The sequence below is a fragment of the Acartia tonsa genome, chromosome 10, assembly GCF_053477335.1.
Source record: "Acartia tonsa isolate MP-2025a chromosome 10, ASM5347733v1, whole genome shotgun sequence".
NCBI lineage: Eukaryota > Metazoa > Arthropoda > Copepoda > Calanoida > Acartiidae > Acartia > Acartia tonsa.
In genome coordinates, this window is record NC_137269.1 from 7,395,335 (window position 1) to 7,419,804 (window position 24,470).

A 24,470-nucleotide genomic window follows, 5' to 3' on the forward strand; every position below is an offset into this window, starting at 1 on the left:
AGGTGTCCTGTGGTGTCTTTACTGGACAAAGTTTCTAAAAAATCAGCCATGTGACGTGATAAAAACGAGGGATTATCCATTTCTTTTCTAGGGGTTTTCGTTCCCATTCTCCTCTCATCTCCCATTTTTTTATGAAGTCACATGGCTGATTTTTGAGTCACTTATCCAGCTACCCCGTGACAAAACCCTGGGTACGCCACTAAATCAAATGTAAAATTTGTTTTCTCGTATTCATTTGAATCCGTTGGATAGGAACCGGTTCTTATCCATACGAAAAAACTATGTCTAGCATCGTATTATATCCAGTTTTCTAGGAATATATAAATGTACGATCATAATATTAAAACTAGTTTTTTTAGCCGGTGCCTTCGGCACCACGGGGCTAAAAAACTAGTTTTAATCTTATAATTGTATATTCTATATCCGCGGAAAGCCGTTTATAATACGATACGAGAAATAACTATTATAACTATATGAAAGAAGCTATTTTTACACGTTTCACACCTCCAATATTCTTGATTAGATTACATTAATAGAATTTAAATTTAGAATGCGTTTGCACGTCTATAAATTTTATCTTGACTGCTATTTTTACATTCTAACGGATTTTTTTGGTATAGTGCAACTCTTCCCCCTTTTTCTAACCCTGCAGGGCCTTTAACCTAAAATAACCTATCAAAAGGTACTGTGAAAATACGACGAAACGCCACTTAAAAGGCATTGTCACGAAAGAGACTATACCCGATTTTTTGATACAATCATAAAAAAAATATTTACAGCTTTTGTTTCATAAAAAAACCTAATATTTATAAGTAGTTTTTTCAATAAGTCTATTAGTCTGTCCGTCCGTCGATCTTTAAATAACGGTGTTTTTTTTTTAAATTTAAACATTAGGTAATTGCTTTTAACTAATAAAAAAAATGTTTGAAAAATTGCTCTTCCAACAAAAATAACTTTTTTCTGCCGTTTCTAAGATCATTAAGAAAAGCACTGCCAATCAATCTTTTATAAATCTTAATAAATGATTTTAAACATAATTTGGTTGTTTTAAATAAACATTACAGCAGACATCAGCGTTGTTTTGTGCGGATTAAATCTTCAGTTTGCTTTAACCATTACACCCTTCAACACAAAAAAGAAGGGACCATGGGCTATTTATTACACTAGTCCCCAAAATTTTGTAATTACGTTTTCTTATGGCTTGGCTTGACAACTTTTGGGACTTTAGCCAATTTTGATTTATTAAGTTGAGTGTTTAAACGTTTTAATCATTATTTTAATCTACAGTAGGGGTAATTGTCTGTCAGAAAAAAAGTAATAATGATAATATAAGTAAAAACGTTCTAGCACAAAAACAGGCGACAGGAAATGGTCAGTTAATCAAAGAGTTTTTTGTCTATAATAATAAAATTAGTAGATACAAAAAATGACTAATACGGTACTACTTGCTAGCTATAATATTTGGTAAAATAAAAATATTAAAACTAATGGTGTGCACAGGGTTGTTTGAAACCAATTAAGGGGCGTAAAAGGGAAAGGCACGCCTTCCTGATTTTTCATAGTGGCTTTTCTCCTATTTCTTGGCCCTCCAGGGCACTCATTAACATTTACTTAGCCTAAAATAACCTTTCAAACCTCTTGATAATAAAGTAACCTTTTAGATTGATGTAATTTTTAAAATGTATGGTCTTATTATTTTAGTATTTCTAATACAGGTAAAGTTATATATTTTTTAAAAACAGGGTAAATTATGTCGTACATCATTAAGAGACAAGGATGACAACATCTATAAAAGCAGGATCTGAAACGGAAGAATATAAAGGTAAAGTCTAAGCAACATTGCAACTAAATTTGTTGCAACACTGCTTAAATATTGGATCAAGAACTTACTTGCTAGATTTTTAGGATTTGATTATAGAGATGCTTTACTTAAATCTTGTACCTTGTTGTAACAGGAATCAGTATTCCAACAATCAGATGAATCGGATAATTTTAACTTACAAAAATTTGTTGTCAAAATATAACTGTTATAAGAATCTTCATGCAAAGTTTAAAATCGATTGGACAATTCTAACCTGTTTAAATTAACTAAAAGAGCTGACCATTACGGACGGACATACGTACTTATAGAAAAATTTCTATTTTTTTTTAAATTCAGAGAAGTAATTCATAGCACATTAATAACTATGAAAGTATAAAGCAAAATTTATCTTTATTTTAAATCTATACACTAGTGACTGACACCCTAGCATCTAGGGGCTCTATACTGAAGGGGTAGAGAAGACCAGAAAAAAACCTAAATCGTCTGAAAACTTAAATCTTTAAATTAAATTTTTAAATTAAAACCACTCCTCGATTTATCTGAAGCTTTCCTAAAATGGAGAACTCAATCGGTTATCAAAATTTTTAGCTATTTATCTTTTGTATAATATATTTATATCTAGCTATCTATATGTCTAGTATGTGTGAGTATGAGCATATATATCTCTCTCATACTATGTAAAGCGTGTTACTTTATTTTATGTTTTATTATTATTTGGCCACAACTTGGTCAAAAATGCTCACAAATCAGACCTTTTTCGACCAAAGATACTCAAATGGTTCCTTTACAAGCCCAAGCAATCAGTTTTAAGATATCTTTATATTTCAAGAAAAATTTATGAAAATACTAAAAAACAGCAAATTTGGGTGTTACCTTTTATATGCACAGATACAATAAAATCAACAGAAAAAATACTTATTTTTACTTTTCTGTCATTTTTAAAGTTTGATTCTGTTAAATTGGCTATTCTTGAAGGGATTTATGCATTATACAAAAAGTTTTTTATTATGGTAAAAAAATGATAATCTAAATCTTAATGATGATCTAAAGGACGCTCTTACTGGTGGTGATGATGACCCAGATCGTATCCAAGTACTTGAGCATTATGACAACTCATCTATTGAACTATGGTTCAATTTTTGTATTTGTAGCAGCCTCCAATTAAAAGTTGTAACAAGAAATATAACCATCTTTTTAAAACTACTATATTTACCTTATGAATTGGAGAATTTAAAAACCATGATTGTATGTTTTGGGATTTCTCTTGATTGGAGAATGCTACAAATACAAAAATCGGACCATAGTTTAAAAGATAAGTTGTCATAATGCTCATGTATTTGGATACGATCTGGGTCATCATCACCAACAGCAAGAGCGTCTTTATTATCATCATCCCCAAAATTAAGATTTAGATTATCATTTTTTTACCATATTAAAAAAAATTTTGTTTTACTTTTTGGGCTAATTATTATAAGAAACAAGTATTTAACTACATCTTGTCAACTGGAGGTTGGCAGCAGTCCTCTGAAGTGATAGAGGTCGAATTTCTTATTTTCCAAAATTTCTTTCTTTGAAATACATTCATTTCTGTCCAATAATATGTTTCAGTATAATCAATGCATAAATCCCTTCAAGAATAGCAAATTTAACAGAATCAAACTTTAAAAATGACAGAAAAGTAAAAATAAGTATTTTTTCTGTTGATTTTATGGTATCTGTGCATATAAAAGGTAACACCCAAATTTGCCGTTTTTTAGTATATTCATCAATTTTCCTTGAAATATAAAGATATCTTAAAACTGATTGATTGGGCTTGTAAAGGAACCATTTGAGCATCTTCGGTCGAAAAAGGTCTGATTTGTGAGCATTTTTGACCAAGTTGTGGCCAAATGATAATAAAACATAAAAAAAGGTAACACACTTTATATCTATCTATCTATATATCTATCTAGGTATCTAGTATGTGTGAGTATGAGCATATATCTCCCTCTCATACTATGTGTATATTTATATCTATCTATCTATATACATATCTATTTAGGTATCTAGTATGTGTGAGTATGAGCATATATTTCCCTCTCATACTATGTGTATATATCTATCTATCTAGGTATCTAGTATGTGTGAGTATGAGCATATATCTCCCTCTCATACTATGTGTATATATATATCTATCTAGGTATCTAGTATGTGTGAGTATGAGCATATATCTCCTTCTCATACTATGTGTATATATCTATCTATCTATATATCTATCTAGGTATCTAGTATGTGTGAGTATGAGCATATATCTCCATCTCATACTATGTGTATATATCTATCTATCTAGGTATTTAGTATGTGTGAGTATGAGCATATATCTCCATCTCATACTATGTGTATATATCTATCTATCTATATATCTATCTAGGTATCTAGTATGTGTGAGTATGAGCATATATCTCCCTCTCATACTATGTGTATATATCTATCTATCTATTTATCTATCTAGGTATCTAGTATGTGTGAGTATGAGCATATATCTCCCTCTCATACTATATGTATATATCTATCTATCTATTTATCTATCTAGGTATCTAGTATGTGTGAGTATGAGCATATATCTCCCTCTCATACTATGTGTATATACAAGCCACGGATGTGTATGGGGTCCAAACTGATACGTGAGTATTTTTAATTTTTAAACTAATTCAATCCTTATAATAAAGTAACAGGATGTCTGTGTGTAACGAAGAATCTCTCTAACTGCTGAACTGATATAGTTCTCATTTAAAACTAAAATAAACTAAATAAATGCCTATAAAAATGATGTCATACTGGCCAACCATTGATCAATTAAAATTAATACTGGCCTGCCATTGGTAATTTAGTCTGTGAATTGGCCTATCATTGGTCTTACCTACTTGTTATGATTCAATCTATCTATCTACATTTCTGTCTATCCTCCTATTTGTCAATCTATCTACCATTATGTCTATCAACCTATATGTCTACCTATATGACTATCTATCTGTCTATCTATCTATCTATTTATCTATCTGTCTATCTTTTCTATCTGTCTATCTGTCTATCTGTCTATCTGTCTATCTGTCTATCTGTCTATCTGTCTATCTGTCTATCTATCTATCTATTTATCTATCTATCTGTCTATCTATCTATCTGTCTATCTATCTATCTGTCTATCTGTCTATCTGTCTATCTGTCTATCTGTCTATCTGTCTATATGTCTATCTATCTATCTGACTATCTGTCTATCTGTCTATCTGCCTATCTGTCTATCTGTCTATCTGTCTATCTTTCTATCTGTCTATCTGTCAATCTATCTACCATTCTGTCTATCTACCTATATGTCTATCTATCTGTCTATCTATATGTCTATCTATCTATCTATCTATCTATCTATCTATCTATCTATCTATCTATCTATCTATCTATCTATCTATCTGTCTATCTGTTTATCTGTCTATCTGTCTATCTGTCTATCTGTCTATATGTCTATAGGTCTATCTGTCTATCTATCTATCTATCCTTCTATCTGTCTATCTGTCTATCTGTCTATCTGTCTATCTGTCTATCTGTCTATCTGTCTATCTGTCTATCTGTCTATCTGTCTATCTGTCTATCTGTCTCTCTGTCTATCTGTCTATCTGTCTATCTGTCTATCTGTCTATCTGTTTATCTGTCTATCTGTCTATCTGTCTATCTGTCTATCTGTCTATCTTTCTATCTGTCTATCTGTCTATCTGTCTATCTGTCTATCTGTCTATCTGTCTATCTGTCTATCAATCTATCTATCTATCTATCTATCTATCTATCTATCTATATTGTTTAGGTAGGTAGTGGTGGAATAAACTGTATGGAAAAACAGGCAATATTAGATGAACATAATCTGCTAAGACAGAGAATTGCTAATGGAAAGGTATTGTATTTTTAAAGCACAGCTGTTCTATTAATTGTATCTATCGGTCTATAACTAGATAATTATACATGTTGTTGATGATGATATGATATTGCTATTACAACCTTAAAATATTTAGCTAAAGAACAATAGAAAGTGAATAATATAGTAGCTACCTGACCAAATATATATAAAAATGCGTAAGAATTCTCAAATCAATTCATACATAGTATGCATAACTATGTTACAAGGACTCGGCAGCCATATTTTTGGATAGATCAGCTGAATTTATCAAAAAATGATTAGATTTCTCGTATTCATTCGAATTCGGTGGATAGGAACTGGTTCTAATCCATACGAAAAAACTATGTCTAGCATCGTATTAAATCCAGCTTTCTACGAATATAAAAATGTACAATCATAAGATTAAAACCAGTTTTTTAGTCCATGCCTTCGGCACCTCGGGGCTAAAAACAACTGGTTTAATCTTATAATTGTACATTCTATATCCGCAGAAAGCTGTTTATAATACGATGCGAGAAATAACTATTCTTTGGTTAAACAAAACTTCAGAAAGGGATGGAACATTGAACAATGTAAATTATGCTGATACCCAAAGTTTGAAAAACAATATGCTTTCTCATTAATGGCTTAAAAAAATTCGGTGTGTTTTAATCTTGATTAATTGAAATAAACAAGTAATGTTCAAACTATTCAACCGCTAAGTTTAATCTACAGAGGGGGTACTCTATTTGGGATGTATGTATGATGAACAACAATTTATCGTCCATTGTCTGATCCTTTAAGATACAAAAAAAAATAAAAGATCGAGAATGCAATCAAATTTGAAGACTCACTCCCAGTCGCATTCAACCGGCAATTATTTGCCTGTAGCTTCGAAATGCTGCTTGCTGTTGACTGCTACTGTATGTTATACCAGCGGCTACGCCTCTAGAGGCCTCTAGGGACACGTAAAATTGTTTCTGTTCAAACTATTTTAAAATCAGCTATTTAACAAAAATATTTTTTTCGGCCATAGATGGTGTTAGTTATGTTTTTAGCTGATTGCAAATTCCGAAGGGCGGCATTTATTTTTATTTTCTATTTTTGTCGAATTCTCTGAGGAGGTTGGTAGTACTCTCAACCAAAATTATTATAAACCTTCCCGGGACCTATGAAAAGCTACCCTGTTAAGGGGAACCCGATTGGTTCACCAGTTAGCGAGATCCTTCAGTACAAACACACATACATCCTGTTACTTTATTGTAAGGATTACTGCTGCGACTGTGGCTGGTGGGCCCTGAATATTTGAAGGCTGTACTCTTCAAAGGAAATATAGAAAAGTATTGATTAGAGATTCTCTTTTATCCTACCTTTTTAATGGAAAATCTGCATTTCCTTATTTGAATTTCTATATCTTTAAGAGCGAAGTTTTTATATCTATAATACAAAGTAGAACGATGTCTGTCTGTCTGTCCGTCCGTCCGTCCCTTAAGATCTCGGTAACCATTGAACCGATCGGATTCTACTCTTCAGGGAATATACCTACTGGTCCTGTGGTGGTTTTAGGCTATTTTCTTGGGGGGTGGGACATCCCCAACCCCCCAAAAAACAAAAATCACCCCTCCCTTTTTTTTGTAGGGGATTTCCTTAGTCCTTTTTTTGTAGGGGATTTCCTTGGTCCTTTATATCACCTCTTGGGGCAAAGTCCTTAGAGGCTAGGGGCGAAGCCGCTAATAACTTATAAAGATGTATTAAATATAATTTAGGATTTGATTTAACAAGTACAGGAACAAGGGAAAGTGATTCTGACAAACAATTCTAAGTGAAAATTTACCCCCAACCCTCTTCTCTTATTTCTCACTTCTTACCCAGTTCCCTTCAGTTACAAAAAAAAAGTTTTACGCCAACTAACGAGTTTATTTACAACTAGCGGCTACGCCCCTAGAGGTCTCTAGGGGTACTTGAGGAGGGGGGAGTCGAATTTGATAACCCAATTTCTTATTTTAGATTTTAAAAGAAAAAGTAAAAAAAAAAATTTTTGGGTGTGGAATTTTTTTGTTGAGATGCCCCATCCCCCACTCATTTTTAATTTTAGTTAGAAAAATTAAATTTAATTTTTATTTTTTTTGGGGGGGGTGGGGTATTTTTATTTTTTTGGGGGGGTTGGGGGTGTCCCACCCTCCAAAAAATAGTTATAAACCTTCCCGGGACCTATGAGAAGCTACCCTGTTAAGGAGAACCCGATCGGTTCAGCGGTTAGCAAAATCCTTCGGTACAAACACACAGACAAACAGACAGACTGACATCCTGTTACTTTTGTATAAGGATTAATATTGTCTCCAATCAGACATCATTTTGACATCTGACAAGATCCCTATTACTCTTACGCATAATTTCAGTTGAAAGGTCAGCCTGCTGGAGTCAACCTGCGAGAGCTGGTCTGGGACAATGAGCTGGCAGAGTTGGCACAGAGATGGGCAGACCAGTGTATGCCTGGACATGATCATATCAGAAATCTAGGTACATACTTTGGATGTGTTGACGTTAATTTTTCAAAACTAGAAATGTACATAGTTTTAAAGAACTAATTTTTATTTGATTTGGTTACATATTTGGATATGATTGTTTAGACAGATTTGCTGTGGGTCAGAACGTGGCAACAACGTGGACTTTTGACAGAGAGCCAATGGACAAAGATAAACCTGAATTTAGAAGGCATATAAAAGCTTGGTTTGATGAGGTAAGCGCAGAGTTGTTTGTTAAGGCTTACAGTAAAATGTTGATCAATAAATCTATAAATATAGATGTATGATTAGACAACTAACTGGATCTCCCTGTTGGGGACATTTTTCGATTGCTAGCAAATTGTTTTCTGCTTTTTTGTAGTAACTTGGTTGTGTTAATATACCCGACACTATTGGTTGATTTTTGAACACCCAATTTAAATTCAGCACAGGGTCCTCGGGGGTGGGGACTTACAGTTATTTAACCAATCCCCCTCTATTGTTTTAATTGCTGATTTGTGTAATAACTTTACGTTTGTTTACTAATTAGACTTTTTATTTCATGAACAACCATCATTTGCAAATCTAATTTATAGGATAAATCAAAATTCCTCACAAAGTTTGTTTTTATGCTTTACTTTCAGTTTTAAGTGTAACTGCTCAGGGATCTAAAGGGATAAGACAATGGCCGATAAATTGATGTACATCCCCAATGACAATACACAAAATTACACCTTCTGTAGATTAAAATTATTGGTTTAAACGTTTGAACACTCAACTTGTAAAAATCACCCAATTGAAATTCAATAAAGTCCCCAGAGTTAGGTACAATTTAGGTACATTGTAGCAACTCTATAATCAATTTCAGAATATCCGTACGTCCATTTTACAAATTCCTAGGATAACAAAGTACAATATTATAAGCAAAGCATCTCTATAATCAAGTTCTAAAAATGTCAGTATGTCCTTAAACATTATCCTGTATTTCAGCAGTTTTTAAAAATTTACTTACAATTTCATCAACTTTTATACTTCTATATTCTGATTTATGAGTTCTACCACTGTACAAGTGTTAATGTTCGTTTGTCCTACCGTTTCAGAGCTTCGCTTTTATCGATGTTGTCATCCTTGTTTCATTTTATTTCTTAAAGTTTGCTTAGATAACATTTATTCGCAGTAAAAGCATTTAAAGCATTTTCAATTGTAGAGTTTTAGTTAAGAAAAATTAATTTTCATTCTTTGAAATTTGAAATACTATTTGCAAAATCTGATTAAATTCTGTTATAAGGAAAAGAATTAGGAAGATCAAGAAAATAAAACAAAGATGACAACATCCATAAGAAGCGATGCTCAAAAATTATGAATGGATATCAGAAAAAATTAAGTTTAGAGCACTATCTTTATAAAAAACATTAAACTAAAAAATCACGAAATCTTGTAAGATTTACAACATAAAAATCTAGGAATCGATCTAGCAGCATAAGCAAATATTATTGAAACTTTGTGAGGATATGTAAATTGTGAACTTGTGTAATCTCTCAAAATAAAAGCCATATTTCTCGAATAGGAGTAAAGAAAATCATGAAAACTTAAATTTCTAGGAATTTAACTCAAACTCAAGGACACTGCGATGGTGAAATACAGTTATTTAACCCCTTTCCTCTCAAGTGTTTTACTCTAATATCTGACTAAATCCTCCTTGATGTATTACAAATTTAATTATTTCCTTTGACTTTGAAATTTCATAAGTAGTTTAATATTTTCGCAAAATTAAAATTTCAAAACTCATTTAAATAAATATAAATTTTCTTGTATCTATTCCGGTGAATCCGGTTCTCAGCCATACTGAAAAATTATGTCGTATTATATTATATCCTGTTTTCTAAGAATATAGAAATGTACAATCAGAAGATTAAGAATCAGTCTTTTAGCCGTGCCTTCGGCCTCTCGATGCTAAAAAATTGGCTTTTATCTTATAATTGTATATTTTCATATCCGCAGAATCCTGTTTATGAAATGATGCGAGAAATTTCATAAGTGTTTAATATTTTCACAAAATTAAAATTACAAAACTCAAATTAATATATTTTTATGAGTACAGAGCTGGATCTTTAAATAATTTGGTGGTGAGCCGGATCGGGGTGCGCAATAGGTGGTCCAGATTGGCGCACCGTATATCGATCTTTAAATCAAAATGGCATTGGCGATCTGGCTCACCACGTGGCGCACCTCTGGTGCACGTTAAAGATGTTGAATATTTTTTGCGTTTTTTGTTCTATAATGTTATTGTCTTATTGATTATTTTGTGTCTCACCGCTAAGAAATAGCTTTAACCACCAGTAGCTACATTCCCTGAAGAGTAGAGCCCAATAGGCGAGATCTAAATCTTCAGACGGACAGACACCATTCAACTGTTCAATGTGCATAAAATTACACGTAGTTTCTATTTTAGGTGAATATGTTTGGGTTCAAGCCCCGACATATTGATCCATTCAGCTTCAACATGAAGACAGGACATTACACACAGGTTAATTTGTTACAAGCGTTGCTGCTCCTCAAAGTGACTAAAAAATCAGCCATGTGACGTCATAAAAATGAGGGATTATTCATATCTTTTTTTAGGGGTATACTTTCCCACTTCTCCTCTCATCTACCTCATTTTTATGACGTCACATGGCTGATTTTTGAGACACTTTGTCCAGTTACTCGAAAAGGATGCGCATGTACGTCCATTAAACTGTCATGATATTAAGGTATAGAGAATCAACTCCTTTTAAATTTAAATTTGGATGGCCTCTCTTCACCTTTCATACCCTCTTGAGATTCACATCCCTTTCTAGCAAGACTCTGGGCATGCTACTTTTTTTATCTAACTATTCCTAGATTTTAACCTCCCAAGACCCTGTTTTAATTCATGCTATTTTAAGAGGCATAAGAACAGCGGCTTTGCATAGCTGTTTTATACAGTTTATATTATGGCTAATGAAATGCGAACTTACCTGAAGCTTCACAAAGTGTATCAAAAGATCAGCCGTTTGACGTCATAAAATGAGGAATGAGAGGAGAAGTGGGAAAGGAAACCCCTAAAAAAAGAGATGGTTTTGTATGACGTCACACGGCTGATTTTTATACACTTTAGAAAGCTCCACTTTCCTAGCCAAAAAATTCCAATAAAGAATAAAATTTGTTTTTAGATGGTTTGGGCAGAAACCTATATGGTTGGATGTGGATACTCTTATTATAAGGTAATGGATGTTATATTATTACTTGGTGCATTATTTGCCAAATGTACCACTTTTCTGCACTACCTCTCCGATTTTGTTAATACTCTATATTTTGGTCCGTTGGGTGATTCAAGGATGCTGGATGGCCAAAAAAAAGTTTCAGAGTCCCTGGATGTCTAGATATCTAGCTATCTTTGAAGGTAGGTAACAAAAATTTAAAAAACACCCATTTTTTCACAATTTTAAAAATTAATTTTTTCATCAATCTTACATCCAACCTATACATTTTATACACCAAAATGATTGTTTATTCATGTAAAAAGCGCACATAATGCTATTTTGGCCAAAACTCTAATTTTACAGGGTGTCCAACAAAAAGTGTATTTTGGATATCTAGCATAATACCCAAAATACCTGTCCAAAAAAAATCATTTTTTTTGGCTTAAATCCTGTGTTTTATCTGTGGGCATATGTGGTATATAACGGTTTGGAGGACCCGGGACTATAAGGTTGTAAAATTTCATTTTGGGACACCCTGTAAATGTGATTTTTGTGTCTGTAGAGCTAAAACTTGGTCCAAATTGGCTATTTTTTTCAAATTACTCTAATATGTGTCTTAGTATGTTTGGCCATAGTGTTTTCTGACCAGATCAATATTTTCCTATTTTTTGGACACCCTGTATTTTCAAAAAAAGAGAGAAAACATTTTTGTTTTTTTTAAATTTTTTTTTCTATTTTTAAGTTACTTAAAACTGTCATATAGATACAGATTTTGACTAATAACAATAATATTTGCCTATTTTACAAATTTTTACACTTTTGGGACACCCTGTGCATGTTTTTAAAAAAAGGTGGTTTTTGCCCATTTTTGGGAGGAAGGAGTCGTTTTAGGGCCATAGACTATTTCTTCATTTTTGTAGAACTTTTCAAGATACATCTTTTGTTATTTATGCAAAAAGCGCAAAAACCGAACCGTTTTGCCGTTATTCACTGGCACAGGCGGAATTTTACACGTTTTTTGCCGTTCCCGAGGTTCTAATGGGCATTTAAGGTAGGAAGACGTTGATTTTGCAAGATAATTGTGAAATACTTTTATTTAGGCATTTTAATATACTAAATTTCATGTGAAGTCAATTTTTTTGTACAGCTAACCGTTTTTCGTCGAGATGAATTTCAATTGTTAAAACAAGAAAATGAAGTGAATATAATATAAATAATTGCTATAACATAAGTAATAAAAAAAAACATAAACCATGTGCATTTGAAATTCCTTTTGACAAAAATCGGTTGGATATACAAAAATTTTTACTTCACATGAAATTTAGTGAATTAAAATGCCTAAATAAAAGTATTTCACAATTATCTTGAAAAATCAACGTCTTCCTACCTTAAATGCCCATTAGAATCTCGGGAACGGCAAAAAACGTGTAAAATTCCGCCTGTGCCAGTGAATAACGGCAAAACGGTTCGGTTTTTGCGCTTTTTGCATAAATAATATATGATGTATCTTGAAAAGTTCTACAACAATGAAGAAATAGTCTATGGCCCTAAAACGACTCCTTCCTCCCAAATATGGGCAAAAACCATCATTTTTTAAAAACATGCACAGGGTGTCCCAAAAGTGTAAAAATTTGTAAAATAGGCAAATATTATTGTTATTAGTCAAAATCTGTATCTATATGACAGTTTTAAGTAACTTAAAAATAGAAAAAAAAATTTAAAAAAAACAAAAAATTTTTCTCTCTTTTTTTGAAAATACAGGGTGTCCAAAAAATAGGAAAATATTGATCTGGTCAGAAAACACTATGGCCAAACATACTAAGACACATATTAGAGTAATTTGAAAAAAATAGCCAATTTGGACCAAGTTTTAGCTCTACAGACACAAAAATCACATTTACAGGGTGTCCCAAAATGAAATTTTACAACCTTATAGTCCCGGGTCCTCCGAACCGTTATATACCACATATGCCCACAGATAAAACACAGGATTTAAGCCAAAAAAAATGATTTTTTTTAAAACACAGGATTTAACCCAAAAAAAATGATTTTTTTGGACAGGTATTTTGGGTATTACGATAGATATCCAAAATACACTTTTTGTTGGACACCCTGTAAAATTAGAGTTTTGGCCAAAATAGCATTATGTGCGCTTTTTACATGAATAAACGATCATTTTGGTGTATAAAATGTATAGGTTGGATGTAAGATTGATGAAAAAATTAATTTTTAAAATTGTGAAAAAATGGGTGTTTTTTAAATTTTTGTTACCTACCTTCATAGATAGCTAGATACCTAGACATCCAGGGGCTCTGAAACTTTTTTTTGGCCATCCAGCATCCTTGAATCACCCAACGGACCAAAATATAGAGTATTAACAAAATCGGAGAGGTAGTGCAGAAAAGTGGTACATTTGGCAAATAATGCACCACTTGGATCTTACACCAGATTTTCATGTTAATTCTATCATAAAGTGAACGCTGTAGCAGGCCAAAATAACGATCTACTTTTATTTCAATATTTTTATAAGGATCCTGCTAGAGGTTTGAGTAAGCTGTACGTGTGTAATTATGGTCCTGGCGGTAACCTGATTGGAGTACCCATGTACTCTATAGGCTTTCCAGGTATGTATGTGTGTAATTATGGTCCTGGAGTACCCATGTACTCTATAGGCTTTTCAGGTAATTATGTTCCTGGTGGTAACCTCATTGGAGTACCCATGTGTTTTATAGGCTTTCCAGGTAATTATGTTCCTGGCGGTAACTTGATTGGAGTACCCATGTACTCTATAAGCTTTCCAGGTGAGCTTTCTGTAGGGTAATTATGATCCTGGTGGTAACCTCATTGGAGAACCTATGTACTCTATAGGCTTTCCAGGTATGTATGTGTGTAATTATGGTCCAGGAGGTAACCTCATTGGAGTACCCATGTACTCTATAGGCCTTCCAGGTATGTATGTGTGTAATTATGGTTCTGGCGGTAACCTCATTGGAGTACCTTTTTACTCTATAGGCTTCTCAGGTATGTATGTGTGTTATTATGGTCCTGGCGGTAACCTGATTGGAGTACCCATGTACTCTATAGGCTTTCCAGGTGAGCTTTCTGTGGGGTAATTATGATCCTGGTGGTAACCTGAATGGAGTACCCATGTACTCTATAGGCTTTCCAGGTAAGCTTTCTGTAGGGTAATTATGGTCCTGGCGGTAACCTGATTGGAGTACCCATGTACTCTATAGGCTTTCCAGGTGAGCGTCATTTAGGGTCCTGGAGGAAACCTCATTTGATTACCCATGTGCTCTATAGGCTTTCCAGGTATTAATTATGGTCCTGGCATAAATATTTGTGATGGATTCAAGTAAATGGAAAGAAATTTTCTCATACTTTTTAACTATTTCACTTGTCCAAACTTTTCCATACATAAAAATTAAATTTTTTCACCTATTAAAAAATTTAACTTAACTTGACTGCACCACAAATGTATGTAATTATCCTTGTTACAGGCATGGAAACGTGTAAGAGCCTGCCTGATTTGTCCCCTTCATCCAGATATTTAGGACTATGTGGTAAGTAATATTATATGCTTTGCTTGTTGGAATAGTTATCTATCGCATTATATTTATAACAGCTTTCCCCAGATAATCTTTTATTTGATTATAGGATTAAAAACAGTTTTGTTAGTCCCAAGATTTTGAAGGCACAGGCTAACAAAACATGTTTTAATCTAATTATTGTACATTTGTAGTAAACTGGATATGATATATACGATACATGATTTTTTAGTGTGGCTGAGAACTGGTTCTTATCCACCGTATATTAATCGTTTTAGAAGAAATACTTGAAAATTGTTTACATTCATAAAAACTATTTTATATCTAGAGGTACAGGGTGCCAGGTATATTGACCACATGTGTAATGATGTTCTAGAGCCACCAACTTTTGTGACACCACCAACTCTTATGAAACCCACTCCTAGGCCACCAAAGTCTATTTTCCATGAAATGATGGTAATTTATCAACTTTTTAAAAGCAAAGCTTTTCTATAAATAAGGTCGGTTCGTTTTTTCTTTGTTAACTTAGGCATGTTAGAATTGTCCTATACATTTAAAACTTTGCATGGTTATTCCTATAGTGGTTACAAAGCGTAGCAACTCTACATTCGTTACCAGCATGTAAATTTAAACATTTTTTTTGGATCATGGAAAGAAAACAAAGTCATTCCTAATTAGGACAGAAGTCACTGGAAATTGATCTAAGGAAGGCTACTTATGTCCTTCATCTAACAAAATCTATCTTAAGGAAGGTGACTTATGTCCTTTCTCTGACAAATTCTTACATTAGGAAGGCTGCTTATGTCCTTCATCTTGCAAAACTTAGCTTTTCTGTCCTTCACATAGCAAATCCTCACAAAACAAAGCTTTTCTGTCCTTCACATAGCAAATTCTTGCAAAATATAGCAAATTCTTACTAAACATAGCAAATTCTTGCAAAACATAGCAAATTCTTACAAAACATAGCAAATTCTTGCAAAACATAGCAAATTCTTGCAAAACATAGCAAATTCTTGGAAAACTTAGCTTTTCTGTCCTTCACATAGCAAATTCTTGCAAAACATAGCAAATTCTTGCAAAACATAGCAAATTCTGGCAAAACATAGCAAATTCTGGCAAAACATAGCAAATTCTTGCAAAACACAGCAAATTCTTGGAAAACATAGCTTTTCTGTCCTTCAAATAGCTAATTCTTGCAAAACATAGCAAATTCTTACAAAACATAGCAAATTCTTGCAAAACATAGCAAATTCTTGCAAAACATAGAAAATTCTTGGAAAACTTAGCTTTTCTGTCCTTCACAAAGCTAATTCTTGCAAAACATAGCAAATTCTTACAAAACATAGCAAATTCTTGCAAAACATAGCAAGTCCTTGCAAAACATAGCAAATTCTTGCAAAACATAGCAAATTCTTGCAAAACATAGCAAATTCTTGCAAAACATAGCAAATTCTTGCAAAACTTAGCTTTTCTGTCCTTCACATAGCTAATTCTTGCAAAACATAGCAAATTCTTACAAATCATAGCAAATTCTTGCAAAACATAGCAAATTCTTGCAAAACATAGCAAATTCTTGCAATAAGGGTCCCAAACTCAAAAACGAATTTTCAGCGCGATCCGACCACCGGTTCTTGAGATACCAACAGCACCAACAGTAAGATTTGGGAAATGGTTCGAATCCTTAGTAAATTTGGCTAAGTCCAAAAATATTTTGACATAGCAAATTCTTACAAAACATAGCAAATTCTTGGAAAACTTGGATTTTCTGTCCTTCACATAGCTAACTCTTGCAAAACATAGCAAATTCTTACAAAACATAGCAAATTCTTACAAAACATAGCAAATTCTTGCAAAACATAGCAAATTCTTGCAATAAGGGTCCCAAACTCAAAAATGAATTTTCAGCTAATTCTTGCAAAACATAGCAAATTCTTGGAAAACTTAGCTTTTTTGTCCTTCACATAGCAAATTCTTGCAAAACATAGCAAATTCTTGAAAAACTTAGCAAATTCTTGCAAAACATAGCAAATTCTTACAAAACATAGCAAATTCTTGCAAAACATAGCAAATTCTTGCAAAACATAGCAAATTCTTGCAAAACATAGCAAATTCTTGCAAAACATAGCAAATTCTTGCAAAACATAGCAAATTCTTGCAAAACATAGCAAATTTTTGCAAAACTTAGCTTTTCTGTCCTTCACATAGCAAATTCTTGCAAAACATAGCAAATTCTTGCAATAAGGGTCCCAAACTCAAAAACGAATTTTCAGCGCGATCCGACCACCGGTTCTTGAGATACGGTGACCTGGTGTCCTTGGTACCAACAGTAAGATTTGGGAAATGGTTCGAATCCTTAGTAAATAGTAAAGTCCAAAAATATTTTGACACTTGGTCAAATTTTTGAAGAAAATATACCCAGGTGACACCAAGCGTACCTACTGAGAGGACACCAGTTTGAAAATATTCTAAGTGTCAAAGAATATTTGGACTTAGCCAAATTTACTAAGGATTCGAACCATTTCCCAAATCTTACCATCAGTACCAAGGACACCAGCAAATTCTTACAAAATATAGCAAATTCTTGCAAAACATAGCAAATTCTTACAAAACATAGCAAATTCTTGGAAAACTTAGCTTTTCTGTCCTTCACATAGCTAACTCTTGCAAAACATAGCAAATTCTTACAAAACATAGCAAATTCTTACAAAACATAGCAAATTCTTGCAAAACATAGCAAATTCTTGCAATAAGGGTCCCAAACTCAAAAATGAATTTTCAGCGCGATCCGACTACCGGTTCTTGAGATACGGTGACCTGGTGTCCTTGGTACCAACAGTAAGATTTGGGAAATGGTTCGAATCCTTAGTAAATTTGGCTAAGTCCAAAAATATTTTGACACTTAGTCAAATTTTTGAAGAAAATATACCCAGGTGACACCAAGCATACCTACTGAGAGGACACCAGGTTGAAAATATTCTAAGTGTCAAAGAATTTTTGGACTTTTTTCTTCAAAAATTTGACTAAGTGTCAAAATATTTTTGGACTTAGCCAAATTTACTAAGGATTCGAACCATTTCCCAAATCTTACCATCGGTACCAAGGACACCAGGTCACCGTATCTCAAGAACCGGTGGTCGGATCGCGCTGAAAATTCGTTTTTGAGTTTGGGACCCTTATTGCAAGAATTTGCTATGTTTTGTAAGAATTTGCTATGTTTTGTAAGAATTTGCTATGTTTTGCAAGAATTAGCTATGTGAAGGACAGAAAACCTAGGTTTTCCAAGAATTTGCTAGGTTTTGCAAGAATTTGCTATGTTTTGCAAGAATTTGCTATGTTTTGTAAGAATTTGCTATGTTTTGCAAGAATTTGCTATGTTTTGTAAGAATTTGCTATGTTTTGCAAGAATTTGCTAAGTTTTTCAAGAATTTGCTATGTTTTGCAAGAATTTGCTATGTGAAGGACAAAAAAGCTAAGTTTTCCAAGAATTTGCTATGTTTTGCAAGAATTTGCTATGTTTTGCAAGAATTTGCTATGTTTTGCATGAATTTGCTATGTTTTGCAAGAATTTGCTATGTTTTGTAAGAATTTGCTATGTTTTGCAAGAATTTGCTATGTTTTGTAAGAATTTGCTATGTTTTGCAAGAATTTGCTATGTTTTGTAAGAATTTGCTATGTTTTGCAAGAATTTGCTATGTTTTGTAAGAATTTGCTATGTTTTGCAAGAATTAGCTATGTGAAGGACAGAAAAGCTAAGTTTTCCAAGAATTTGCTATGTTTTGCAAGAATTTGCTATGTTTTGCAAGAATTTGCTATGTTTTGTAAGAATTTGCTATGTTTTGCAAGAATTTGCTATGTTTTGTAAGAATTTGCTATGTTTTGCAAGAATTAGCTATGTGAAGGACAGAAAAGCTAAGTTTTCCAATATTTTGCTATGTGATGGACCAAAAACTAATTTTATGCAAGATTTTGCTATTTGAAGGATCAAAAAGCTAGGTTTTGTGAGGTAAAGGGAGGCTACTTATGTCCTCAATCTTGCAAAATCTTTGTTAAGGGAGGCATGTTATGCCCTTCATCTAAGAAATTCTCACTTAAGGAAGGCTACTTATGTCCTTCCTAGGAAGGTGACTTCTGTCATAATTTAGGAATGACTTTGTTTTCTTTCCATGATCCGTTTTTTTACTTTTTAACAATGAATTTTAATGTGATATAATTATCCGATTGATCTGATTGTTGGAATACTGATTCCTAGGACAACAAAGTAAATTGTAAAAGCGAATCATCTCTATAATCAAGTTCTAAAAATGTAGGTATATCTTTAAACATAAATAATGTTAAATTATCCTGTATTAAAGGAAGCCTGCAAGAAATACCACGCTTTAACTGCTGAAAGACTGCCACAAGTAGACCCAATACCCCAAATTTAAAGCCTTCAGCTTCTATAACAAAAAAGTTCTAGGCATTTTAAAATGGCATTTTATGTACAATCAAAATTTTGAAAGAAACTTAATGCTAATGTTAGAAATTTTGAAATTAAACTACGTGGCCTAGAAACAAAATTATAAGCTTATTTTTGCCATAAATTTCGGTTGCCAGTAACTGATTATATTTTTACAATAAAAATACCCATTTTTATAGTCAAAATCATTAAAAAAAATTAAGTTTAACTTGCGTTATACCGAGTGTACTGTAGCCAATCAGAAGGCTGAATCAGCTAAGCAACCAATCACAGCTGAGCTTGTTGTAGTTTTCCCCTTTGTTTCCGCAATGATTTTCGTTTACAAATGCAATTTAAATCAAATTTTTTCATAGATTTTGACTATAAAATGTGGTGTTTTTATTGTAAATATGTAATCAGTTACCGGCAATCTAAATTTCTGACAAAGATAAGGTTATAATTTTATGTCTAGGCAAGGTAATTTAATATTGTTTTTTCTTTTATGAGCATTGTAAATCTTTCAAAATTTTCATTGTACATGAAATGCTATTTTGAACTGCCTAGAACTTTTTTGTTATTGAAACTAAAGGCTTTAAATTTGGGGTATTGGGTCTACTTGTGGCAGTCTTTCAGTAGTTAAAGCGTGGTATTTCTTGCAGGCGTCCTTTAAGCATTTTTTCAACCATTTACTTCCAATTTTTGGAATTATACATTTAAAGTGTGTTTATTCAAATCTGACACTCAGTACACGTGTTAATTAATGTTCGTTTGTCCTACCGTTTCAGAGCTTCGCTTTTATGGATGTTGTCATCCTTGTTTTCATAAAAATATACTGAGATATATTAATGTATATATTGTTTTATATTAATTATATATTTTAGCTTTTTTTACAGGGTGACAACATGATTAGTGACGTCATGTCTACATCAGCTGATATGTTTATGAAGATGGCGCACAGTGGCATGCAGACCACTATGAACATGGCCCACGGGGGTATGATGTTAGCACACAGAGGCATTCTCAATACAATGCACATGGCAAATAAGGTAAGGTTTTAAAATAGGTATTTATCGCATCGTATTATAAACAGCTTTCTGTGGATATAAAAAATGTACAGTCATTAGATTAAAACCAGTTTTTTTAGCCCCGAGGATATTCTATTATATACAGTAGTAAGTTGTTTTTCTTTGTAACTTAAGAATTCAATAACTACTGAACCGAATGATTTATTCATTTAATGGAAGCTTCTTACAGGTCCCTGGGTGGTGTTATTGACTATTGACTCTAGGGGCGTGCCCTAGTCTTTTGAAATCACAAAATTAGTAGAATACTATTACAGTTATGTTTAAAGTTGATGATAGTCATTAAGTTTCAGAAAATTATTGTGCTTAAATTGTAATAGAATTTATTTGTGGTGTAAGACGTTTTTTTCAGAAAGGGGAAGAAAATATTAAAGGGGAATAATAATATATTAATAGGAATATAATTTTCTTTTCAGATAAACAACTAGATATCAGTTGACAAATTATTTACTTTATCTGACCTTTAACCCTTGTATTTAATCCCTTTTAAAATCCCCTCTATCCTTTCTTGACATTGTTCTTTCCCTTTTTTGAATTAACCCTTTAACTAACCCCTTTCCCCTAATTACCCACTCCTCCTTCTGGACATCGCCATTCTTCCCTTTCTTTAATTTGCACCCCCTCCCCTGCTTTATCCACCCTTTCCCCCCTTTATCCACCATCCCCCCTTTAGCCGGCCCCCCACCCTTTATTGACCCTTTTTCTTTCCCCATCCCTTTATTTGGTTCAGCCACCTTCCCTTTTTCCCACAGTTTCCCTATTCTCTAATTCCACCCCTTCCACTAAAAATCCTTACCTCTACCCTATTTACATTCATCCACACACAAAAATAAACAATTAACATATATCAAAATATATTTTTAGTTCAAATATTTTTAAGTATGTTTTTTCGCTTTGGAAAAGATTTCTATAACACATAAAAACTTATATCATTGGTAGAATAAAATCAAATTTATCTTATACAAAAAGATATAGGAATTAATTTCAGGATGTTATAAACCATGATGATTGCAAGTTTTCACTTTTTTCATAACTATCTAAAGTTTACAAAAAAAGGAAAAACCTTTGAATAGTTGGTTTATATGCATTTACAAACTGTTTCAAAAGTATTCTTGAAATTGTTGAAAAGCAAAATTGTAAAAAAAAATAAATAATATATCTAAGTTACTTATTCTAAACTTAGATAACAATTTATAATTTATACACCTTTGCATTTTTAGAAGCTTTCATGAAGTTAATCATTTCTTTGTTTCTTTGTTTGAGATATCTTCGACAAATTTCTGTCTTCTGTCTTGCTATGTAAAATGTTAATAGAAAACTGAGTGAATTTAAGTCTACAGAGGATTTATCATAATGTTTAAAGAAAACAGCTAAAGTTTCCAATCCTAGCTATATAAGACCAACACATTTAAATAAATTATAAACCAACTTTTTTATAATCTTAAAATGAAAATTTTTTTTAGATTACTAATTGAATGTAATTAAAAATCTTAACCATTAATACTAAAAATACTCAAACATTTTTTTTGTTGCATTGTAAGATTTTTTCTGGATATTGTCCTACCCCCTTTTTAAAAATACCCCAAAAACAAATTGCTGTCTATCTTCTTTCTTTCTAGTTGACCGTTTGCATTCCCTTTTGCTTTCCCCTACCCCATCTACCCTCTCCCATAATCTACAATAAAAGGGTTATTCTTTCTTGAAATAGTATAGATTACTGAAGAATGGGAATGGGAAAGCAATACTTCTTAATGAATAATAACTTTTAATAAACATAAAACATATTAAACAATTATGTTTAATAACTTTTAATCTGTAATTAAAATTAACACTAAAGTGCAGCGTGGCTTATCTCATATGATTATTTTTTATTCTTTTTAATTCTGAATTAGTTTACTAAAACATAATCTATTTAATGTGAATGTTTTTTTAGATTATATCCTTTTTAATAGATTATACATAACTATAAAATATAAGTTTATGATTTAAACCCACACTTTACATTTGGACAGCTGAAGAATATCATTAATAACTCTCTACATGGCCGGGTCATATGCATTTGATGTTTTTACAAAATTACAAAAAAATAAAATCTAAATATCTATAGCTAATAATTTCAATATATTAAAAAATACTTCAATCATTTTATTAAATTTTTAACCAAAAAAGAAAACAATTTAGTAATTTCTTTAGTCAATAAAAGAACTGAGAATAAGTTTTGTTGTTTTATGACACCATCATAAAGATTGTACTATCTAATTTGAAATACTTACTTGGGTGTGAGGGGACCTTATCATTAAAGAATATCTTCCCTTTTAAGCCTTTGTTTGTATACCCCAAAAATGTTTGTTTTTAGAAGATTAAGATATTCTAAGTAAAAGTATAAGGAAGAAAAATGCTTCTTTTTATTTCAACAACTAGGAATAATTTTCAAAGTTTGATGCATACTTTCATTTTCTTTAGGGTATTGAAAAGTTTTTTTTCTTTAAGTATTTCCTCATAAAGTTAACCAATTTTGAGATTTTTACTTTAAAATACTAAAAGTCTGATTACTAGTGGAATATTTTACATGCACTTTTCCATGTAAATTTATATTATAAAAACATGATTTCGGACTAAACAACTAGGGTGGTGACGCTTCGGGCACAAGTCATCTTTAAACATTCTCTGCGTTTTAAATTGCAGTGTAACGCGCTCAATCGCCTAGGGTATCAACACCCATCAGAGAGCCAACCCTTTGATTGCACGACCTTTGACTGTGCATGGTAATGAGTTTCGCCTGTTTTTTAGCCAAGGCATTCCCCCTACTCTAACTATTTATGTCGCGCATCTGGCTTAGCAGCAGTAGATACCATTTTTAATGTCTTCAATTATGACGCGGTGTCGGACCGAGATTCGAACCTACCACCTTTCCGACGACGAGCGGATGCGCTACGTGTTAAGCCACGGTCGCGGGTTAACCCTGGGTGGTTTTAGGCTATTTTCCTACTTTCCTTACTCCTACTTAGCTCTTAGACATAGACGTCCAAGGGGGGGGTAATGGGGCGATTACCCCCCCCCCCCAAACGATTTTAGGGGTGCCGTAGGCACCCTCAAAATTTTTTCATTTTACCCCCCCCCCCCCCCAAACAATTTTGGGGGGGGGTAAATACCCCCCCCCCCAAAATAGAAAATCTCTAACAAAAAAATTTTTGCGAGCTTCGCGCGCATTTTTTATACTAAAATTTTTGATGAAATTTAAATTACCCCCCCAAAAAATTTTACCCCGGGGGTAAATTTTGGGGGGGGTAAACAAATTTTACCCCTGCCAACAGATTACGTTTATTTTTCAAAAGTTAATGTGTTGTCCATATGCGATTTCATGGAAACCGCCACTTTTTTTCTTCAAACTTCCATATTTGTTTTAGGGAATAGCTGGTTCCATGGAATTAGTTGGCCAGGGTCTGGAGGCACCTGCACAGATGACAAACTTTGGGATAAAACAAATGGCAAACATGCTGGCCTTTATGTCAGGTATACAAAATATAATATTTTCCAGATTTTACCTTATTTAGAAAATAAACCGATTCTTGAAATTATCATTAATATTAATGTCTATATTTTTTAGGTTAAAGAGACAATCTGTTTGAAAATGAAGAAAAAATATAAAAAATATTTATTAATGATGTACTTAAATTTAATTCATTTATTTATATATCAATTAAATAAATTATCAAGTTAATTTTCAAATTATTTTTTGTTTTGCTTATTTAGCTACAAAAGAAAGTTTTAAATGAATTTTCTTTCTGTCAAAAAACATTTTATTTGTCGCATAAACAGCTTTCCGCGGATAGTAAACTAAAAAAATAAGATTAATAAGATTGTATTTGGCCCTTAGTGACCGAAGGCCCTGGCTAACTAAATTGAATCATATGTTTCTAACACCCTCAATCAAAAAAGAATATATAGAAATAT

The 24,470-nt window shown here is 32.6% G+C and overlaps 1 protein-coding gene across 2 annotated transcripts; it reads left to right on the forward strand.

Moving 5' to 3' along the window:
* Positions 1–1,626: 1,626 nt before the first annotated feature.
* LOC145330505 (venom allergen 5-like) lies at positions 1,627–24,232 on the forward strand. 2 transcript variants are annotated; one of them, XM_080175135.1, is made up of 13 exons: positions 1,627–1,715; positions 4,395–4,485; positions 5,659–5,741; positions 8,123–8,243; positions 8,354–8,463; positions 10,680–10,754; positions 11,422–11,472; positions 13,982–14,075; positions 14,952–15,014; positions 15,328–15,455; positions 20,328–20,480; positions 23,924–24,029; positions 24,124–24,232. In XM_080175135.1, exons 1-13 carry the CDS (start codon positions 1,680–1,682, stop codon positions 24,126–24,128), a joined length of 1,116 nt encoding a protein of 371 aa, XP_080031261.1. In that variant the 5' UTR covers positions 1,627–1,679; the 3' UTR covers positions 24,129–24,232. The 2 variants fall into 2 exon arrangements, with proteins under 2 accessions (XP_080031261.1, XP_080031262.1); XM_080175136.1 differs by having other exon boundaries at positions 1,672–1,715; positions 5,655–5,741.
* Positions 24,233–24,470: the final 238 nt, after the last annotated feature.

Bases quoted from the DNA above. Each gene is read 5' to 3' on its own strand.
- LOC145330505 (XM_080175135.1), top strand. From the start codon at position 1,680: ATGTATGGTCTTATTATTTTAGTATTTCTAATACAG. The intron at 8,244-8,353 runs GTACATACTTTG...ATGATTGTTTAG, and splicing joins TGATCATATCAGAAATCTAG to ACAGATTTGCTGTGGGTCAG. The intron at 20,481-23,923 runs GTAAGGTTTTAA...TATTTGTTTTAG, and splicing joins CAATGCACATGGCAAATAAG to GGAATAGCTGGTTCCATGGA.